This window comes from Suricata suricatta, chromosome 1 (assembly GCF_006229205.1).
Source record: "Suricata suricatta isolate VVHF042 chromosome 1, meerkat_22Aug2017_6uvM2_HiC, whole genome shotgun sequence".
NCBI classification, from domain to species: Eukaryota; Metazoa; Chordata; class Mammalia; order Carnivora; family Herpestidae; genus Suricata; species Suricata suricatta.
In genome coordinates this window covers 99,455,861-99,473,751 of record NC_043700.1, presented here as the reverse complement: position 1 = coordinate 99,473,751, position 17,891 = coordinate 99,455,861, and the positions used below count along the sequence as shown (strand labels likewise).

Sequence of the window (17,891 nt, the reverse complement as noted above, 5' to 3'; positions counted from 1 at the left end):
TAGTGTTTATTATGTGTCACACTGGGTTCTCTACAGGTTAACTACCCTGTGTGGTAGGTATGGTTTACTATCCCCATTTTACAGATGAAGAAACTGAGGCATGGAATTGCTAAGACACTTATACAAGGTCACTGTGTGACAGTGCAAATCAGTTTCAGGCCATCTGGCTCCAGAGGCTGTGCTCGTAATTACTTCTCTAAATGAGAGTTACTGAGCTACTAGCGAGTTGCTAATAGAGCCAATGGTACAATACTATCATCAGAAGGAGAACTGAGTAAACTTCACAGTGAGGTTGCAGTAAGCTCTGAACTATATACTCAAAATAGCTCAGCTTTGAACATGAGCTAATTACCACTAAACACAAACAGATAACTCCAAGAAGAGACAGAACTACACATTTTAGTGGGTGAAAGTTGGTGGTTCTGGAATTATCAGTATATATTACTCTGCAGTTGATATAATGCACATCTTTTTTTCCTTAACCACTACAAAATATTACCAAATGTTAGCCACTGGAAAGACATGCAATTTTCCTGCTGATTTAACACCTTACTTTTAAGCTGAAATCATTATTATTTCAGATGACAGGTTTGAAACAACTCTTTTTAACAGCAGCCAAAAAGAATACCCTAACTTTAGTCTAACCACCTGTTGCTTATTGTAAATAAGCAGAAAGTTTAAGTACACATATCTATAGTATTAATTGGATAGAAGTGCTGTCTTGATTGCCTATATCTGAAGTAGTATTAAACAGTACTTTTAATTCTTCACATAATGTGCAACTTGAGTTGAAATTAAGGATGTTCTAGATACATTTTGCATAGTGGGTTTGGTTTATGTACTATACACCAAAAGCAGATCCCTAAGATAATATTTAACTTTCTTTTTACTCTTTTGCTGAAGTTTAGTGTTTTTTAACATCATATTCTGCAGTTTTACACACACACACACACACACACACACACACACACACGTATGTATACTGACCTCTGAAGACAGCTGAAAGGAATCTGCTGCCTCTTTAAATAGTATCATTATGGCCAGATCTGTATCTCTTTGAAGCACAGCAAAACAGCTCAGTTATTTGGAATAAAAATCTTACACATTGTATCTCAGTTACTTATAGAATGCTTAGACTGTATCTTCTTTTAGGTTAGTAGGAAACACAAGGAAACACAGTCTTTAAAACACACACACACAATGAAGATGTAGATCTGCCAAAAGCAGAAAGAGCAGGAAAAACCACTAAACCCCCAGTGCTATGAGGCTGTCTCCCCTCCCCCAGCCCCTCAGTAGACACGACGTCAGGATGGAAAGGGTTACTTAAAAGCTTCCATGATGCCACTTCAAGGCTTTCATTTAAAAGAAGAAGCCGAATAGCTTTGTCTCCTGGAATATCTTTTTAAGGACAGAAGTTGAAAAACTCTAGCATACAGTGGCCACTCACCAAAAAATATCTCTCTGTATTCTTCCCCCATTTAGAATCCTTGTGATGACAAACGCCACAGAGACATTTGGTCTAAAGAAAAAACCTGTGATCGCTTACCAAAATTCTTGGTAATAGGACCCCAGAAAACTGGTGAGAGCTTTTTGTTATGATTAACCAAACAGTATAAAACTCCTGATGACTAGACAGTGAGTTCTTGTCACAATGAGGTTTCATAATTTCTCTATATACTGATGAATGAATAACACATTTGTTCTTTAACGTAATGTTTGTTTAGCTCGATATTGTATTTAAATTCTTGTCAAGAAATTTTTTAAAGTGAAAAAGATGAAAATAAATGTCACACAGTTTGAATATCCAGCAATTTGGTAGAAAATGTTCCTTTTTTCCAAAGATCTTAATTGAAAAATGTTGTTAATATTTCTAAAATCAAAAGTAATCGCATGTTGAGAAAGGTACTGACAGGATTTAATCAAAAGTCAAGATAAACACATATAAGTATCAATAACTCTTTATGATAAATCCCTTCCAGAAAAATAGCGCCTTCCTGCCATCTTCCTGATATAGTTTATCTCTAAACTATTTCTTGCAGAGAAGACTGTTTTCTAAAAATCTAAAGGATGGTTGACAAGCAGAATTCCAGACATAAATAAAACTTTGTGCTAACAAAGGTATTTATTCATACCCAGGAGAAATCTTTTGCACCTTTTCTTAAATTGGCATGCAGTTTTTTCTCCCCATAAATTCTTTAAGAATCAGTATTAAAATTAAGCCCAGTGGAAGCTTTAAAATGTCAGACATCCATGCTGTTCCCTGCATGATAAATTATTTGAGGCTCTTGGATTCTGGCTTCAGAGAAAACAGCCATTTCAACCATATTCCTTTCTAAGGGGAATACCTTCCATCTCCTCATTTCTCTAAAAATAACTGCAGAAAATTTTATGTAATGCACACAGAGAGTTTAACCTATTCATTTTCTCTTAGTTCCATTTGCTAATATTAATCTGAAAACAATAATAACTATGATAAATACTCTTCCTATCCTTATTTCATTTCACCTTCTCTATTTAAAGTCAAGAGGCAAGTAGAAAAATATTTAAAGTCATGTCTTTTCAGTGAACTCCCACTGTCATGACTGATCACGTCTCTCTGAGCTGGCGCATCCTGTTTGCTCCAGAAAGCCCTGCAGGAAGGGATTCCGCCTGTTTCATGCTAGATGTGCAGAGATTTAAAAATCATGGGTAGATGGCAGAACCAGTACTTGCCATCTTGAATTCAATTGTGTTTCCAAATGTTTATGTTACAATTATATATGACATTTACCTTTGGAAGAAAATTTTTATCTCCTTTTTATGGAAACTAAATTTTTTCCCAGTTCTGTAGTGGTATAATTTACATGCAATAAAATTCACCAATTTTAAATGAAAATCCTGATGAATCTTGACAATTGTACACAGTTGTGTAACCACTACAACATTCTGTCTCAAAAACAAACAAAAAAGTGCCACTTCTGTCTCCCTAAAAAGTGTGTCCACCCACATCCCTTTGCAGTCAGTGCCCCTCCTCCATCCTCAGTCACAGGAAACTACTTTCTACTACCATAGTTTTGCTTTTCAGAATTTCATATAAATGGAAGCAATAAATGTGCAATCTTGTGCATTTTACTTCTTTCACTTAAGATAATGCTTTTGAGATTCATCCATGTTACTATGTATATCAGTATTTTGTGAAGATTTTTTTAAATGGAGAAACATATCTTCTCATCAGTTACAGAAAAATTAAACATCTTAACTTTAGTTTCATCAGAACATTTTTCTGAATAATTTTGCATAGATGTATATTCTTATGTGTATTCAAATAATTATAGTGTTGAAACTAACAAGAAATAAAACTGAAGCTATATGGATGGTTATTTGAATGTGTGTCTATGATTAGGTGGTTGTTTTATATACATAAACACATTATACACATTCAAACACACACGTAGGACAGTTACCCAAAAATAAGTGTAGATAAAGACAGAATTTAGAAACCACAATCTAACAATGTTTTGCCCACTGATATATTATACCTTTTATTGACTATAACAACAATAGTGAACAATTAGATATCTATTTTTTCAGCTTGTCTTATTAATTCTGGTCATGCTATTAAAAGTAAACAGTATGATTTAATACAATTCTTAAAAATAAAATTCAGAAAAGAATGCTTCCAGTTGATCTAAGAAAGAAACTAATCTGTTTTCTTTTTTCACATTATAATGGTCATACTTCCTATCCTCACATTTATTTTCTTTCAGTTTTTTAAATGCATTACTGAGTTTTATCTTATAAAAGTTGTTATTTTAAAAAATACTTTATTAATATTGAGATATGAAGCTACTACTTAGGTACTTTTATGTAGGTTGTCTTACTTGACCCTCATAAAACCCTGATAGTTAAGTATTTTTCCTTCACTACACAGATAAGAAAACTAAGTCTCCCAGCTTAGATATTTTTGTTCACATCCACACAATGGATAAGTGTTAGAAATAAAATCCTGATCCTAGAATTTATCTGACTCTGATGACCATGTTCAAGAAAGCTTTACTACAGATTTCAAGTAATGGAACATTTTACCCCAAATAAGTTTTAGATTTTGTTACACATTCCTTTTAAGTTGTGATTTTCAAAGTGTACTGAATCAGAACCTCGGGGATAGGGTTCAGTTCTCTGTGTTTTACCAAGCCCTCCAGGTTAATCTAAAGCATGCTAAAGTGTGAGAAGCACTGTTTTAGGTCACACTTGTGACGAGCATCTTTATTTTGTATATCATAGATTACTATGTTCCATTCCCCATAGGAACCCATGGGTATAAATAAAATGTTCATAGTTTGGCTAAGATATAATCTAGAAACACTGCCTCTTTCCATTCATTGTTTAAGACAATTTTGCTATTGACAGAGTTATTTTAGCAGGTTTTCTGTTGTGTTGATATACTAAATTTAAGTACAGGATTAAATAAAGCTTTCAGAGAGATAAGAAAATTCAAAATTTAATACAGATGGCAGTATGACATTATTATTAAGCAAAACTAGAACAGTGATTTCTCCAGGTGAGAGAAACGTTGTAAGGCCATGTCTGCAGGCCGTTGCTAGCTGTGGACCGAGAACATGATTCGCAGGACCCACTCCATCAGATTGTATAATACCGTAAATCACATCAGAGCAGAGAAGTGAAAACTGGAGTCTGAGGGATACTGAAAAATGGACCAGAAATATTTTAATGGTATGATTTTATAAACATGACTATAGTTACAAGTGTTTGGTTAAATTTTAAGCAAGTAAACTCAGATTGTCTTACCTTTTCTTATAGCAATCTAAGCTATACTTGTTAGCTCATAATTTAGTCTCCAAAATACTAATTTTACAGTCTGTGACATTGCTTATTTTGAAAAAGAACATCATACTCTTGATCCACAATAGTTACAGATCTATATGGGCACTTGTGATATGCCATTCTCTTACTAAAATTGTAAATTTTATGTTATGTCTCCAGGAAAGGACACAATTTTTTTCCAAACACTGATTTGCAACATCACATTTTCAAGTAAGCACATCAAATTTAAACAAACATCTGAAAGTTTAAATTCTGTCTCAAATTTAATCAGTTTTCATAGGTTTTAGGAAGAACTTAGAGGAGAACCCAGGTACATGATTTTAGTGATGTAATGATATCTTTCATTCATATAATACTTTATTAGTATCACAATATCTTCAGGTACAATATGTCTTTTCATCCCCAGAGAAAGCCTATGAAATAAGCAAGGCAGGTGATTTTCCACCAATAAAGCCAAGCCAGAGAAGAGCTGAAAGCCAAGTCACACACCGAATCAGTGATTGAGAGGAGTCAAAAACTAGTTTTCTGAGTCCCTGCAACAAGCCGTGTTTCACATCACACTTAACTCCATTTTTTCCATTGTGCTTCTTTTAAAATGCTGATTATCTATTCAGTTTAATTCAAAGAGTACTAATATGTATCTATATGGATCATTACAATACTTAGTTTATTAATGACATTCAAATGCTAATAGTAGGAAACTATTTTCATTTAATTAATTTCTAAACCTCTATTGTCTTTTCAGGAACCACTGCTTTGTATTTGTTCCTGGTTATGCATCCTTCCATCTTTAGTAACTCCCCCAGCCCAAAAACCTTTGAGGAGGTACAGTTCTTTAATAGAAATAACTACCACAGGGGGATTGATTGGTAAGATGGGTTATTAGTATAAATCTAAAAGTATATGTACTGTGCACAGTATAAAAATTAGTGCTAATATTTATAAACATATAAGTTTGTAGCCACAAATAAAAGTTATCTTCTGTGCCTTGGAAATGGAGTGAATAAAATGAAATTATTCCTAAGAAACTTTTCTCAGTTTGTTAAGGGACTTGGTGCTCCAAGAGGCCCACATGTATTTTCAAATTGCATTAATTATCTTTGATGGTTATTACAGATATAAAGTTAGAGAAATACCATAGCACCCAGAAATTTCATTCCTCTGTCTTCTTAAAACCGTTTCATAGCTTTTTCTTCCTATGCACTTTGCATTAAAGTGATGCTACAGCCCCCATATATAATTTTCTATTTTGCTTTGGCATAAAATGTAAATAAATAAATAAATAGAACTAGAAATTTGTGTATATTTTGTAAATAATGAAAATTATTAAAAAGCTATCAGCAATATATAAAATTTAATTTTTGGTCTTGAATTGAAATAAGAACTATATCAACCATCTGAGAAAAATAGTTAAATTAAAATTAAAAGTTAAAATGTCAAACATATACAAAATAGAGTAATATAGTAGGAATAAATGTTGCAAATTAACATGTTAAGGTTGAAATTCTAGGCAGAAAGTAGTAAAAAACTGGAATTATTATAATAATTCTAGACATGAACATTTGTATGTATTTTAGCATAAAGTGTTATTATATATTAACTTCTGTTGTCAAATTGCATGATCTCAATTTTATAAGTATCACCCCCTTCAAGAGTTGCTTATGTGTGGTCCAAATGGAAAGAAAAGAAATGAATTAAGGATAATTTGAGCATCTGCTAGGAATTACATATATTCTAACTGTAACATATTTCACTGCCAACTCTTCCTTACAGGGCTTGATACTGATTAATTGTTTGGTGTTAAATAACAACTGAGAATCAAGAAAGCATCAACTACTTCAGCAGCTATTTGACCACTGATTCAAATATATATGCCTGTGTACAGCAGAATAAAATTTGTATATATCAGGACTAATGAGAGTGATCAAAAACTGCTTTAAAACTGGAGGAGAGGGGCACCTGGGGGGCTCAGTCAGTAAAGTGTCTGACTCTTGATCTCAGCTGAAGTCTTGATCCCAGGGTTGTGAGTTCAAGCCCCACACGGGGCTCCACTCTGGGTGTGAAGCCTACTTTAAAAGAAAAAAGTGAAGAGGAATGCAATACTTGGATTCCTTGGGACTTAAGAATACCTGTTAAGAATAGGGGTGCCTGCGTGGCTGAGTCAGTTAAGCCTCTGACTCTTGGTTTAGGCTCAGCTCATGATCTCGTGGTTCATGAATTCGAGCCCCACATCTGGCTCCTCACTGACAGTGCAGAGCCTGCTTGGGATTCTCCCTCTCTCTCTCTACCCCTCCCCTACTCACTCTCTCTGTCTCTCTCTCAAAATAAATAAAGTTTTAAAAAAGAATGTCTATAAGAATAATCAATTTTTGAAAAGCTGTTCAGAAGTCAGTTATGTATATAGGCACTATAACAGGACAAAAAGTTCCTTAAGCAGTTTTCAAAAAGATGACATAAATAAGTAGAAAGCTAAAGATTTTAAGTATAACTCACTAAAACACCTAAATTGGAAATATATTTGCATTGACAAATTATATGTTTATAAAAGACAATTAACACAAATAACAAATAGTTCCTGCAAATGTCAATCTACTATCAATAACTCTGGCTTTGCTCTCAATGATGTCAGATGTACTCACAGTCCTCAGGCTGGCGGTGGCTCTCTGTGAAGTGTCAGCACCTTAACAGTCCCTTTGGGACCACAGAGCCATAAAGTGGAAGAGTCTGATAATATGTCCCAGCATGCCAAGGTGGCTTACGGAATTAACACAGGCACAGTTAGTCTGGGTCCATGGATCTACTTTTCCTGAAAACTGGGCAAAATCAGGGCAGCCTTAACTTACAGGCAGCCTAAACACAAGCTGAGGACAAAAGCAAAGAAGGGCAGATGAAAATGAGAAAACTCCATCTTTGGTAAAATCGCCAAATTTTACAATCAGGAGATCAAGAGAAATGTTTGATTCATACATACAGTTAAATATTATATTCTGTTGTTTGGTATAACTTTTCTAATTACATGGGATGAAGTGGAGGGTTGGACTGGTACTTGGAGAGCCATAAAATCCTGTTAGCACTTAGAACTTCTAAATGTCTTGATCCAGCTGTGAGTTAAATCACTTAGAAATACTGACAGTCAGCCCCAGTAACAAATAAATGTGGAATATTGCAAAAATCACATCTTTCAGTGAAAAAGATGGTGAGGTGTTATAAAAGTAGCAAAGCTTAAATGAGGCAGGCATTCACTTTTAATTAGAGTGGTTTACACTCTAGTTTGCTCACCAGTTCTTTCGATAATTCTCCAGATGTTACCTATTTATACCCTGAAAATATTAAGCTGAATTTGTATTTATCTGTTTATTCATCAGACATTTTACAAGTGCCTCTAAGTGCCAGCCACTATCCTAGAAAAATGTGGGCATGTTGGCAAACAAGAACTGGACCCTGCTTTTTCCATGACCCTCTGGGGCCAGGCAAAATCAACACATTATAGGTCCAAAATCCAGAACTACCTAAGGAGATTTTTAAGACTATAGATATAGAGAGGACTTCTGGGAAAGTGGGACAATTTTTAGAAACTAAAAGTTAATCAGAATTCAGTTCTTTCTGCTCTTCTTTTGTGATTTTTGGAGCCTTTCTCAGAATAAGCAAGGCTGAGACAAGGTTGGACCAAATAAGATATCACTAGACACTGGGGATAACCTTAGCATCCCTGGAACCAGGATGAGCATTTAAATTAAGAAATATCTTAAGATGTGGCACTTTCTACAAATAGAATATACACCAAAACAGATAGCAGATCAAACTTTCCAGAAATTTTTACATATCTGTTTCCCCCTAAAAGGATGCCAGAATGACATATCACCAAGGCAATTCCCAGAAAACATAAAAGGATTTCTTTACTGCCCTGAGTTTCAAGATACCACTTTTTTGCACCAGCCAAACTTTGCAATATGTTAACAACTGGAATCCTCCCAGAAGCTTTATCATGTGAGATGACTAAAAGGAAACAATGTACTGCATAAAGAAGTCATCACAGAAATGTTAAGGACTCTGTTGCTCAGTAATTGTTGAACTGCCTTGTCTTGGTAGCCCAAAGTCATGGTGGCTTATGACTTGAAGAGGGTGGGAGCAGAGGATGAAGCCATTATGATCAAATGTAAGAAACCCTAGAAGTTAAATTTGCATGTGCTCTCTAAAAAAAGGCTCTTTTTCCTTTAAAAGTTGTCCCTTAGTGCTTCAGAAATATCAATTTCACATGCTGAATTAGTTTAGATTTGACAGATTTTGTACAGATGAGACATTATACAAAATCCGTTATGTCTTACATTTCTGTGCTTAAGGCTTTAGTTATTCCTATGTTCACTCTGCTGGTGATTTACATTCTCACCCCACTTAAGGATATAGGACCTGACCTTGGGAAATTTGATAGGATTTTATATTTAGAAATATGTACTTCCTTTTTATATTTTTATAAATATGCTAAAGAAAATAAATGGCTCTAAATGGAAAAAAAAAGGTTAAGCAAATAGCCAATGTCTACACCACATGGGTTCTGCACTTGAACATTTTATAGTTGAATGCAACCACAGCACAACACATTAATGAGAAGGAAATTATTTTACTTGTGATGAAGTAAAAAATGTTTTGCCTAAGTCCTTTTAGAATGTCTTTGAACTGAACATATCATCTGTTTTGATCAAATTTTCCTTTAGGTTGAGCACTCCCACATTTTTTTCTGCAAACGATTTCTTCATTTAGATACATCTTATATAGTTAGGTTGGTTACTGTTCCAGTTTGATCATTCTGTATCTATGTTTTTGCTCTCTCCCATTTCTTTTTTTTTCTTACAGTAAGCTAAACAAAATGTATTTTTTAAAGCATTCTCAAAATACATTATTAGTGTTCTGTATACTTTTTCCCTTGCAAACTGTATAGAAAAGATGACTTATAGAAAAAGGCTTTTGTTTAGGAAACAAATGATTTGTGGGATACCTTTGACATCTACAGTCACCAGTGTATGAATATAAACCAGTCTTATTCTGAGAAATATTCCTTTTCTAGGTACATGGATTTCTTCCCAATCCCATCGAATGTCACCACTGACTTTCTGTTTGAAAAGAGTGCCAATTACTTCCACTCAGAGGAAGCTCCTAAAAGAGCAGCTTCTCTGGTCCCCAAAGCCAAGATCATCACCATCCTCATCGATCCCTCTGACCGAGCATATTCCTGGTATCAGGTAAGAAAAATACAGACAGAATCTAACAGGTAAGAAGGGGAGTATGAAGAAAGGAGGATGGTTTGCAACAATAGCAACCACCTCAGGTCTCAATAAAAGAGAGTATTTGCTAGTTTTATATCTGCTTAAAAGTGGATAAAGTTTTCTCTGTTTCTGGAAACAATTTTTATTAATTTAATAAAAATATAGCAAAATATTATGTACTTGTAGGTACATCTATGCTTCTACACAACTGTATTTTGAAAAAATAGACTGAAAAATAGAGACTAAGGGTCCCATTTCTTTGGTAACTGTAAAGATAAACGTGAAATGCTGTATTCAGAAACTCCTTATCTGTTATTAGACTAGTATTCTAATACTTCTAAACAGATGTCTACACCAAGACACGTAATAATTAAGATGGCAAAAAAATCTAGTGATGTAGTGATAAAGACAGAATTGTTAAAGCAGCAAGAGAAAAGAAAATATACAAAGGAGACCCCATAAGTCTATCAGCTGATTTTTCCACAGAAACCTTGTAGGCCAGAAGGCAGTGGCATGATACATTCAAAGCACTGAATGGAAAAAACCTGCAACCAAAGTTATCATTGAGAATAGAAGGAGAAATCGTTTCCCAGACAAATAAAAGTTAAAGGAATTCATCACCACTAAATCAGCCTTATGAGAAACATTAAAGAGAATTCTTTGAGTGGAAAGAAAGGCCATAATCAAGAGTAAGAAAATTATGAACAGAAAAAATTTCACAGGTAAATGCAAACATATAATAAAATATTAGACTAATCACTTACAAACCAGTATACAGGTTAAAGCACAAAAGGAGTAAAATCAATTATATCCAGAAAAATCAGTCAAGGGATTCACAAAATAAAAGGATGTAAAAGTGTGACATCATATACATAAAACATGATGGGGGAAGTAAAAATTTAGTGTTTTTTAAATGGGTTTAAACTCAAGTGTTCAAACATCAACTTAATATAGACTACTATACACATAAGATGTTATATATGAACCCAATGGTAATCACAAATCAGAAATCTCTAGTAGATACACAAAACAATAAAGAGAAAGGAATCCAAGTAGAATAATAAAGCAAGCCATCAAACCATAAGAGAAGAGGACAAGAGAAGAAAGGAACAGATAAGACTTACAAAAACAATTACAAAACAAGGAACAAGATGGCAATAAATACATACCTATCGATAATTACTGTAAATGTAAGTGGACTAAATGTTTTAATCAAAAGACACTGGGTTACTGAATGGATAAAAAAAAAGACCTATCTATACGCTGTCTGCAAGAAACTCACCTCAGACCTAAAGACACATACAGATTGAAAGTGAAGGGATGCAAAAAGAAGCAAAAAGAAAGCAAGGGTAGCAATGCTTCTTACTTATATCAGACCAAATAGACTTTAAAACAAAGACTGTAACAAAAGACAAAGAAGGATACCACATAATAACAAAGGTAATAACCAAAAACAAAACAACAAAACCAAATACTCCTTATCTGAAACCCTGCACCTCGGTTTGAAATAAAGCTATTTCTCTGAACTAAAGTGAATGAACCCAGCTCCGATCTTCCAGGCAAGAGTAGTACATTCCATTTCTACTGATAGGATTTCAAACAGATAATTCATGACAATCTATGATATTAGGCAATAAAGTTTCTCGGCACTGGGTCCTTTGTTGTTTAACAAAAGTAGTTTTTCCACCTCAAAAAGGAAAAAACAGATTGTCAGGAAAGGTTTGTGGCTGGAACAGAGTAGGGAAAAGGTCATCATAAAGCAGATACGATCTTAGACAGATTAATGATAATCTGCATAACAGAAAGTGAGACAGCCTACAAAGCCAAAATTCACAACTACACACTAAGCATTGATGCCAGACTCCTACAGCCATCTTTTAAATCATAGTATACAGCAAATTGTAAATTGACTGATTAGATTTTGTGCCTTTTACCTTTTCCACCAGGTATCTAGAGAAAAGAGAAATAAGCCTTAATTGACTCAAAGAGAAAAGAAAATTGGAACTTGGCAACCACTTAGCCCCTGAAAAATTGAGAATTTACCATAAAAGGAGGTTTCAAGGCTGTAAGCTAACAAAATGTCCTAAATATTATAAATAAATCAGTCTGTAGTGGCAAAATGCAGGCCTTAACAAAGTCTAGTAGTGTTTGTAGTATAGTAATTTGAATCTCAATTGCAGCAAATTTGCTATTCAACTAGATGTGGTAAACATCCACAAACCTACCACTAAACCTGAATATTTATTGTCAATTTTGGGAAAAGGTGATTTCCTCAAACCCATGGGCCTCAGCCTGAGCCATTATGAAACACTTTCCTGTTTGGATTGCTGTTTTCTGCATTTCTGTACAATAAATGATTCTGATTCACCACAAAGGAAGGTTACTATTAGGTAAAATAATCTTGGCTTTTAGATGCTAGGTAATATATGATAAAAGCTGTGCATTTTAGATAATGTACATGTCAGAATTTTAGGTAGTTTCTCCATTTAAAATAGCCAGCAGGGCTTTTCTAATCTAAAACTGCATTACTGGATGGAGCAAAACTATGTAGTAGAACCAGTAGAGTGCTGTGTGTTATGGATACTTAATGGACATAACAAATGCTTTGCTTATGGACTGAAAAGTGGGCATTAATGCAACTTTCAAAAGTTTACATTCAGAATAAACATATACACTAAGGAAACAACTCAGTAAGTTGGTTAAGGAAGCCTATCAAAAAGAATTCAACCTCTGCCAAATAAGTTCTCAAAAATATACCTTTGTCGGTCTCATAACTTTAAATCCTGAGGCTCCAAGCAAACATTTTCATCCCTTATTAATTGCAAAACAAATAACTCTCCAGCAGTGAGTCACTCCTTCCTTTAGCTTCGAGACTTGTCGCAGAGATTGGTTTTTAATTATTCATGCCTATGGTTCAAGTTAGTTTAATTATCCACCTTCTCATCATAGCATCAGCGATCACATGAAGACCCTGCAGCTCTGAAGTTTAGCTTTTACGAAGTGATCTCAGCTGGGCCCCGTGCACCCTCCGAGCTTAGAGCCTTGCAGAAGAGATGTTTGATCCCAGGGTGGTATGCCAGCCACATCGAGAGATGGCTTGTTTATTTCCCTCCCTTTCAGGTATTGAGCAATATGAATTTCCATCATGTTACAATCTCATTAAGTTGATGACTTTGCCTCCAGGATAGAGGAAATTTTTACTCATTAAAACATTACCGGCTTTTACTCTTCAGTTGTAAATAAGAAGACAGTGGCAAAGAAAAATAGTCAGGCAGAAGTAGACAAACTGCTTAATTTTACTTCTAAAAGTATTTCAGAATAATTCTCCCTGCTGTATTTTCTAGTGCACACCCTTCCTGATTGTCAAGAGCTTCAAAAACTTCATATCCATGATTCTTATTCTGTGAATAAAGCTTAAGAACCTCTTAACGAAACAAGGCAAATAATGTTTTGCTTAATTAAGTGTCATTATTTCCCTTTGAACCACCTTGCTGAATTTTTCATAAGCTTTGTGTTTTCCTTGCGTTCCTTGCTTCTCTTTTTTGCTAGACATCAACCTAGATTACAAACTCAGCCCCTACATTAGATTGCATAAAGCAGTCTAGTCACATCGAACGTAGTGTGTGCTTGTGCACCTAGGACTGTGCTGCCCAACAGCTGATAGCTGCTGCCACATCTGGCTATTGAAATTTCTACTAAAATTACATAATTTTAAAAATTTAGTTTCTCAGTCACATTAGCCACATTTTAAGTGCTCAATAGTTACCTTTTAGACACCATAGCCAGAGAACAATGTCCATAGTCACAAAACACTCCAGGAAACAATGCCAGTCTAGACTAAAGAGAAATACTGGAGAAGAGGTAGGCAACAGGAGTTGCACTGAACACTTTGTGGTCCTCCATTATGGCTGCCTGTCACTTTATCTTCTGGACCACAACCCTCCCTCACTAGAGTAACAAGCAAATTCTTCCCCTCAGTCAGTCAGTAGAAGGGCTCTCATTCACATTCAGGTTCTCTGAGAGTCTTGTCTTTTTCTCCAAATGGATTGTCTAAGTATTTCTTAAAACTTTTCAGTGCTACTCTTTTGAATGGACTCATGCAAAATGGCATGTCCTCTGTATCTTTACACCTGGTCTTATTACAACTTTTCTTCTTTTCTACAGTGCTCCTTCCAATCTTCAATGATGTAATCATTGTTTTGCCTGTTGGTGTTTTTTTTTTTTAAGATGTTTTAAAGTAATCTCTAAACCCAGCAAGGGACTCGAACTCATAGCCCCAAAATCGACAGTCGCATGCTCTACTGACTAAGCCAACCAGGCACCCCAGTTTTGCCTATTTTTAAACTTGGTTTCACATTTCTTAAGCTCATTTGGTCCCTTCAAATGGCTTTCTTGTTTTCATAGTATTTGGAGGACTTCTCAGATTACAAAACATAAGTATACTTAATCACTGTGATTTATTTCTTTTTCCAAGTCATTAATGAGATTGACCTGGTTAAGTCTAACAACAATGTATGCAAATACCCCCAGTAAAATGTCTCTTATTGACTAAATTCAGAGTGCAAGAACTTTTAATTATACAGTTACACATCTTTCTATAATGTGCATTGTCTTTTTTTTTTAATTTCTCTGCTAATTTAGTTGCTAATTATCGACGGGCAACAGCTAAGGATGGATCCTGCTACAGTGATGGATGAAGTACAGAAATTTCTAGGAGTCTCTCCTCATTATAATTACTCAGAAGCTTTAACGTAAGTTTGTATTCTAATTAACTTACTGAAGTTTCATTAGAGAGCTGGTTTTTTAAAAGTTGCAGTTTGGTGATGCAACTATTACGTTAGCTGCTCCTTACATAACTGATTATTTTCTGATTAGTTTGACATTAACTAATTGGGAATGAACTTTTCAACAGTGTGGCAAAGAAATGTTCTGAATTCTCTGTTGATTTCTAACTATGAAAGATTCCCCCTAGAAGGAAAGTAAAGAAACAAAATAATTGTAAATCTTAAAATCAAGAATTAATCCACAAAAGAGGCTACTTTAAAAAAGGCAGTAAGTGCTGAGCCCGTTTAATAGACAAGAGTGAGAACTCTTGCAAGCATAAAGCGGTGACTGAGTGAATAGGCAAAAAGAGATATGCTTTTATTACTCTTACACATACTTCCATTTTTTGCCTTTATGTCTTCACCCACTGTGGATCTGACCCTGTCACCTCTCCTTGAAGGGCCACAGCAATTACAGCTCTGGTTTCGTTTTCTTTTGCTGGTTCTTTCTGATTTTCTTGGGTAACTAATGCTATCTGGCCCAGGACAAGCATAAGGCAAGAAAGGCGTTAGGAATGTAAGAAGGTGCTTTCTCTCAGAACTATGCAAATACCTGAGAGTGAATGCCTCCTGAAATTTTGCCCCTAGGTACCTCTCTTTCTGTCCTGACTCTAGACTCCTTTGAGCATTTGGAATAAGACCTCCATATTACTTTGTCCATTATAATGGTCAGCAATAATGTTCATGAGGGTTGTGTTTGTTCCTATTTCACATGCATAGAGCAACTGGAAGATAGAGTTGAATACACCATAGACCTGACCTCCACTATAATACTTTTTTTTTTTTTTAATTTTTAGGCTCATAGACTGAAACTTAAAGAAACTAAAAAAGACTTGCATGGAATTCTTCCATTGTATTTCTCAAATCTATAAATCAACTGATTTTCTTTTTTCAATGTATACTTTTTCTTATAGCAGGTTAGACATTGTGACAGGGAGGATTACTTTACCTCTCAGCGTCTCTTACAATAAAGATTGGCAGGAAAACATCAACTACTGCTTATGTCTTGCACAAATCGTATATAGAGACATATGTAAGAAGGGCATTTTGCTTTAGAGGACAAAGGAACTTGAGTTTTCAGCTTCCTTCCCAACAGCCATTTTCTTTCTTATTACTATTAACCTTCTGACCTCTGTGTTTTTATACTATGAGTACTATTAGAGCTTTGTAGAGCTTAGTTCAAGTACTAACACAGACTACTCACCTTAGGTATTTAACTTCCAGCTTGACCTTACAGAAAGCTGAGTGATTTTAGTTTGCAGTTAGAAATTCAAGTCCACTTTCTGCTTTATATCTTTTTAAGTATCTCTTAGAAAAGAAAGCTTTTATTTTCTAAACAGTTTTCTATTTCAAGTTGGTTTATCTTTGGGTCTTTTTTATAGAGCATATAGCAAAACATTGTATTTCAGAAAAAAGGAAGTGAAGTATTCTATAAAGACATAATCTCTTTTTTTATGGAATGGTCCTCGACCTGCATGCTGTGTATTTGTCCCCTTTGCATCCAGCTCAGCAGCAAGCTTTTTATTCCCCTCTATTGCCTAGAAAAGGGAGTGTAAACTTAAGAGAAGTAATATCAAGGCAACATACTATATACAAAGAACTGTGGATCGCTTTGCACCTGGGATGCATCTGGCTAAAATTGCCTGTTATGTGGCTCTCTAGCCTTGGATGGGGCTCAGTGGGTGAAGTAGCAAGACAAGAATGTGTAGTCTCTGAGACCGTAGCTTCTCATCTTGCAGGGCTGCCCGAGCTCTTACCCTGCTGATGGAGATAATGTACCGTCACTCAGTTTCTTTTTGTGTATTCTTGTCAATCATCAGTCGGCCTTACACATCTTATAAAAATCAGCAGGGTACCTGTTGTAGAATACTTGGAAGTTCGTGTCGTTGTCTCAGTCTGAAATGGTCTAAATCATCCTTCACCAAGCCTTTTGCAGTTTTTCTGAATCCTGCCCTAATAAATTAATTACTCTTGGTAAAGTAATTGTACTGATAGTTTTATTTTTTTTTTCTGTGGTGCTTTGGACATATTGAGGATCACTGGGAGTCAAACAAAATGTATGTTCTCAGGAATGTCATTTTTCATTTTTTTTTCTGCTAGTGATAGTGAAGACTATATCTTTGGTACTTAAAAAAATGATTAAAATCCTCTAAGAATGTACTGAACTGTAAATAGATACAAATTCCCCACTAATCACATAAATCCTGTTTTTTTGCACATAGTAGAATAAATGAATGAAACCAGGTCTACACAAAGATTTACCAAACAGGCTTGGTACGAAAGAGTACTCCAGTATGCTCTCTATAAACTGATTATTTTAATATGAAAAAGTCCCAACTTAAAAGCTATTTTCAAGAAAAACTGTCAATAAGCTTCCATTGTCAAGATCGTTATTTATTCCTTTCCACAACTGCTAAAGAAAGTATTCAAGACTTCCAAATTTCATACAATCATTGGATAGTCTATGATGTCTTAAAATGACATAGTACTGTCATCATGAATTTTAAATACATTGTGAATGTGAAAAAAAATCTGATTTTCTTGGTCAGAATAAATGTGATTTAAATAAGCAGTATAAGTTTTAAACAATATAAATGGGAACTTCTCATTCAATTAAAGTAATTAGCATTTTACATTTCTTGTTCAACACAACCTATATGCCTAAATTGTAAATCAAATTGAAATACTGACATATTTTAGCTTTCATGTTGTGTGTTACATAGGGTTTTAAAGCCAACTGATCATTTGAGAGAAAGCAGTAAAAATAATGTATAGCATGGAATCATGCTACTTGGTATAAAGTAAAATGAAAAGTATAAACTTTTTATTTTTCCATGATTATATGCACTCATAGTTATACCTAGCAATCAATGATCACAATAAGAGATTTCACACTAGTTAAATACCTGAACCTGACATCTTTATTTCTCAGTCAGTTAACCTGTTTGTAAACACAAAAGAAACCAGAAACCAGTTTTATGAA

At 34.7% G+C, this 17,891-nt stretch overlaps 1 protein-coding gene across 1 annotated transcript in view; it reads left to right on the top strand.

The window, feature by feature from the left end:
* The window catches only part of NDST3 (N-deacetylase and N-sulfotransferase 3), a 162,694-nt gene that overhangs the window by 129,689 nt on the left and 15,114 nt on the right, over window positions 1-17,891 (top strand). The window contains 5 exon segments of the mRNA XM_029941596.1: window positions 1,483-1,579; window positions 5,570-5,693; window positions 9,887-10,061; window positions 13,035-13,205; window positions 14,727-14,836. Of these exon segments, the coding sequence (XP_029797456.1) occupies window positions 1,483-1,579; window positions 5,570-5,693; window positions 9,887-10,061; window positions 13,035-13,205; window positions 14,727-14,836 (677 nt within the window).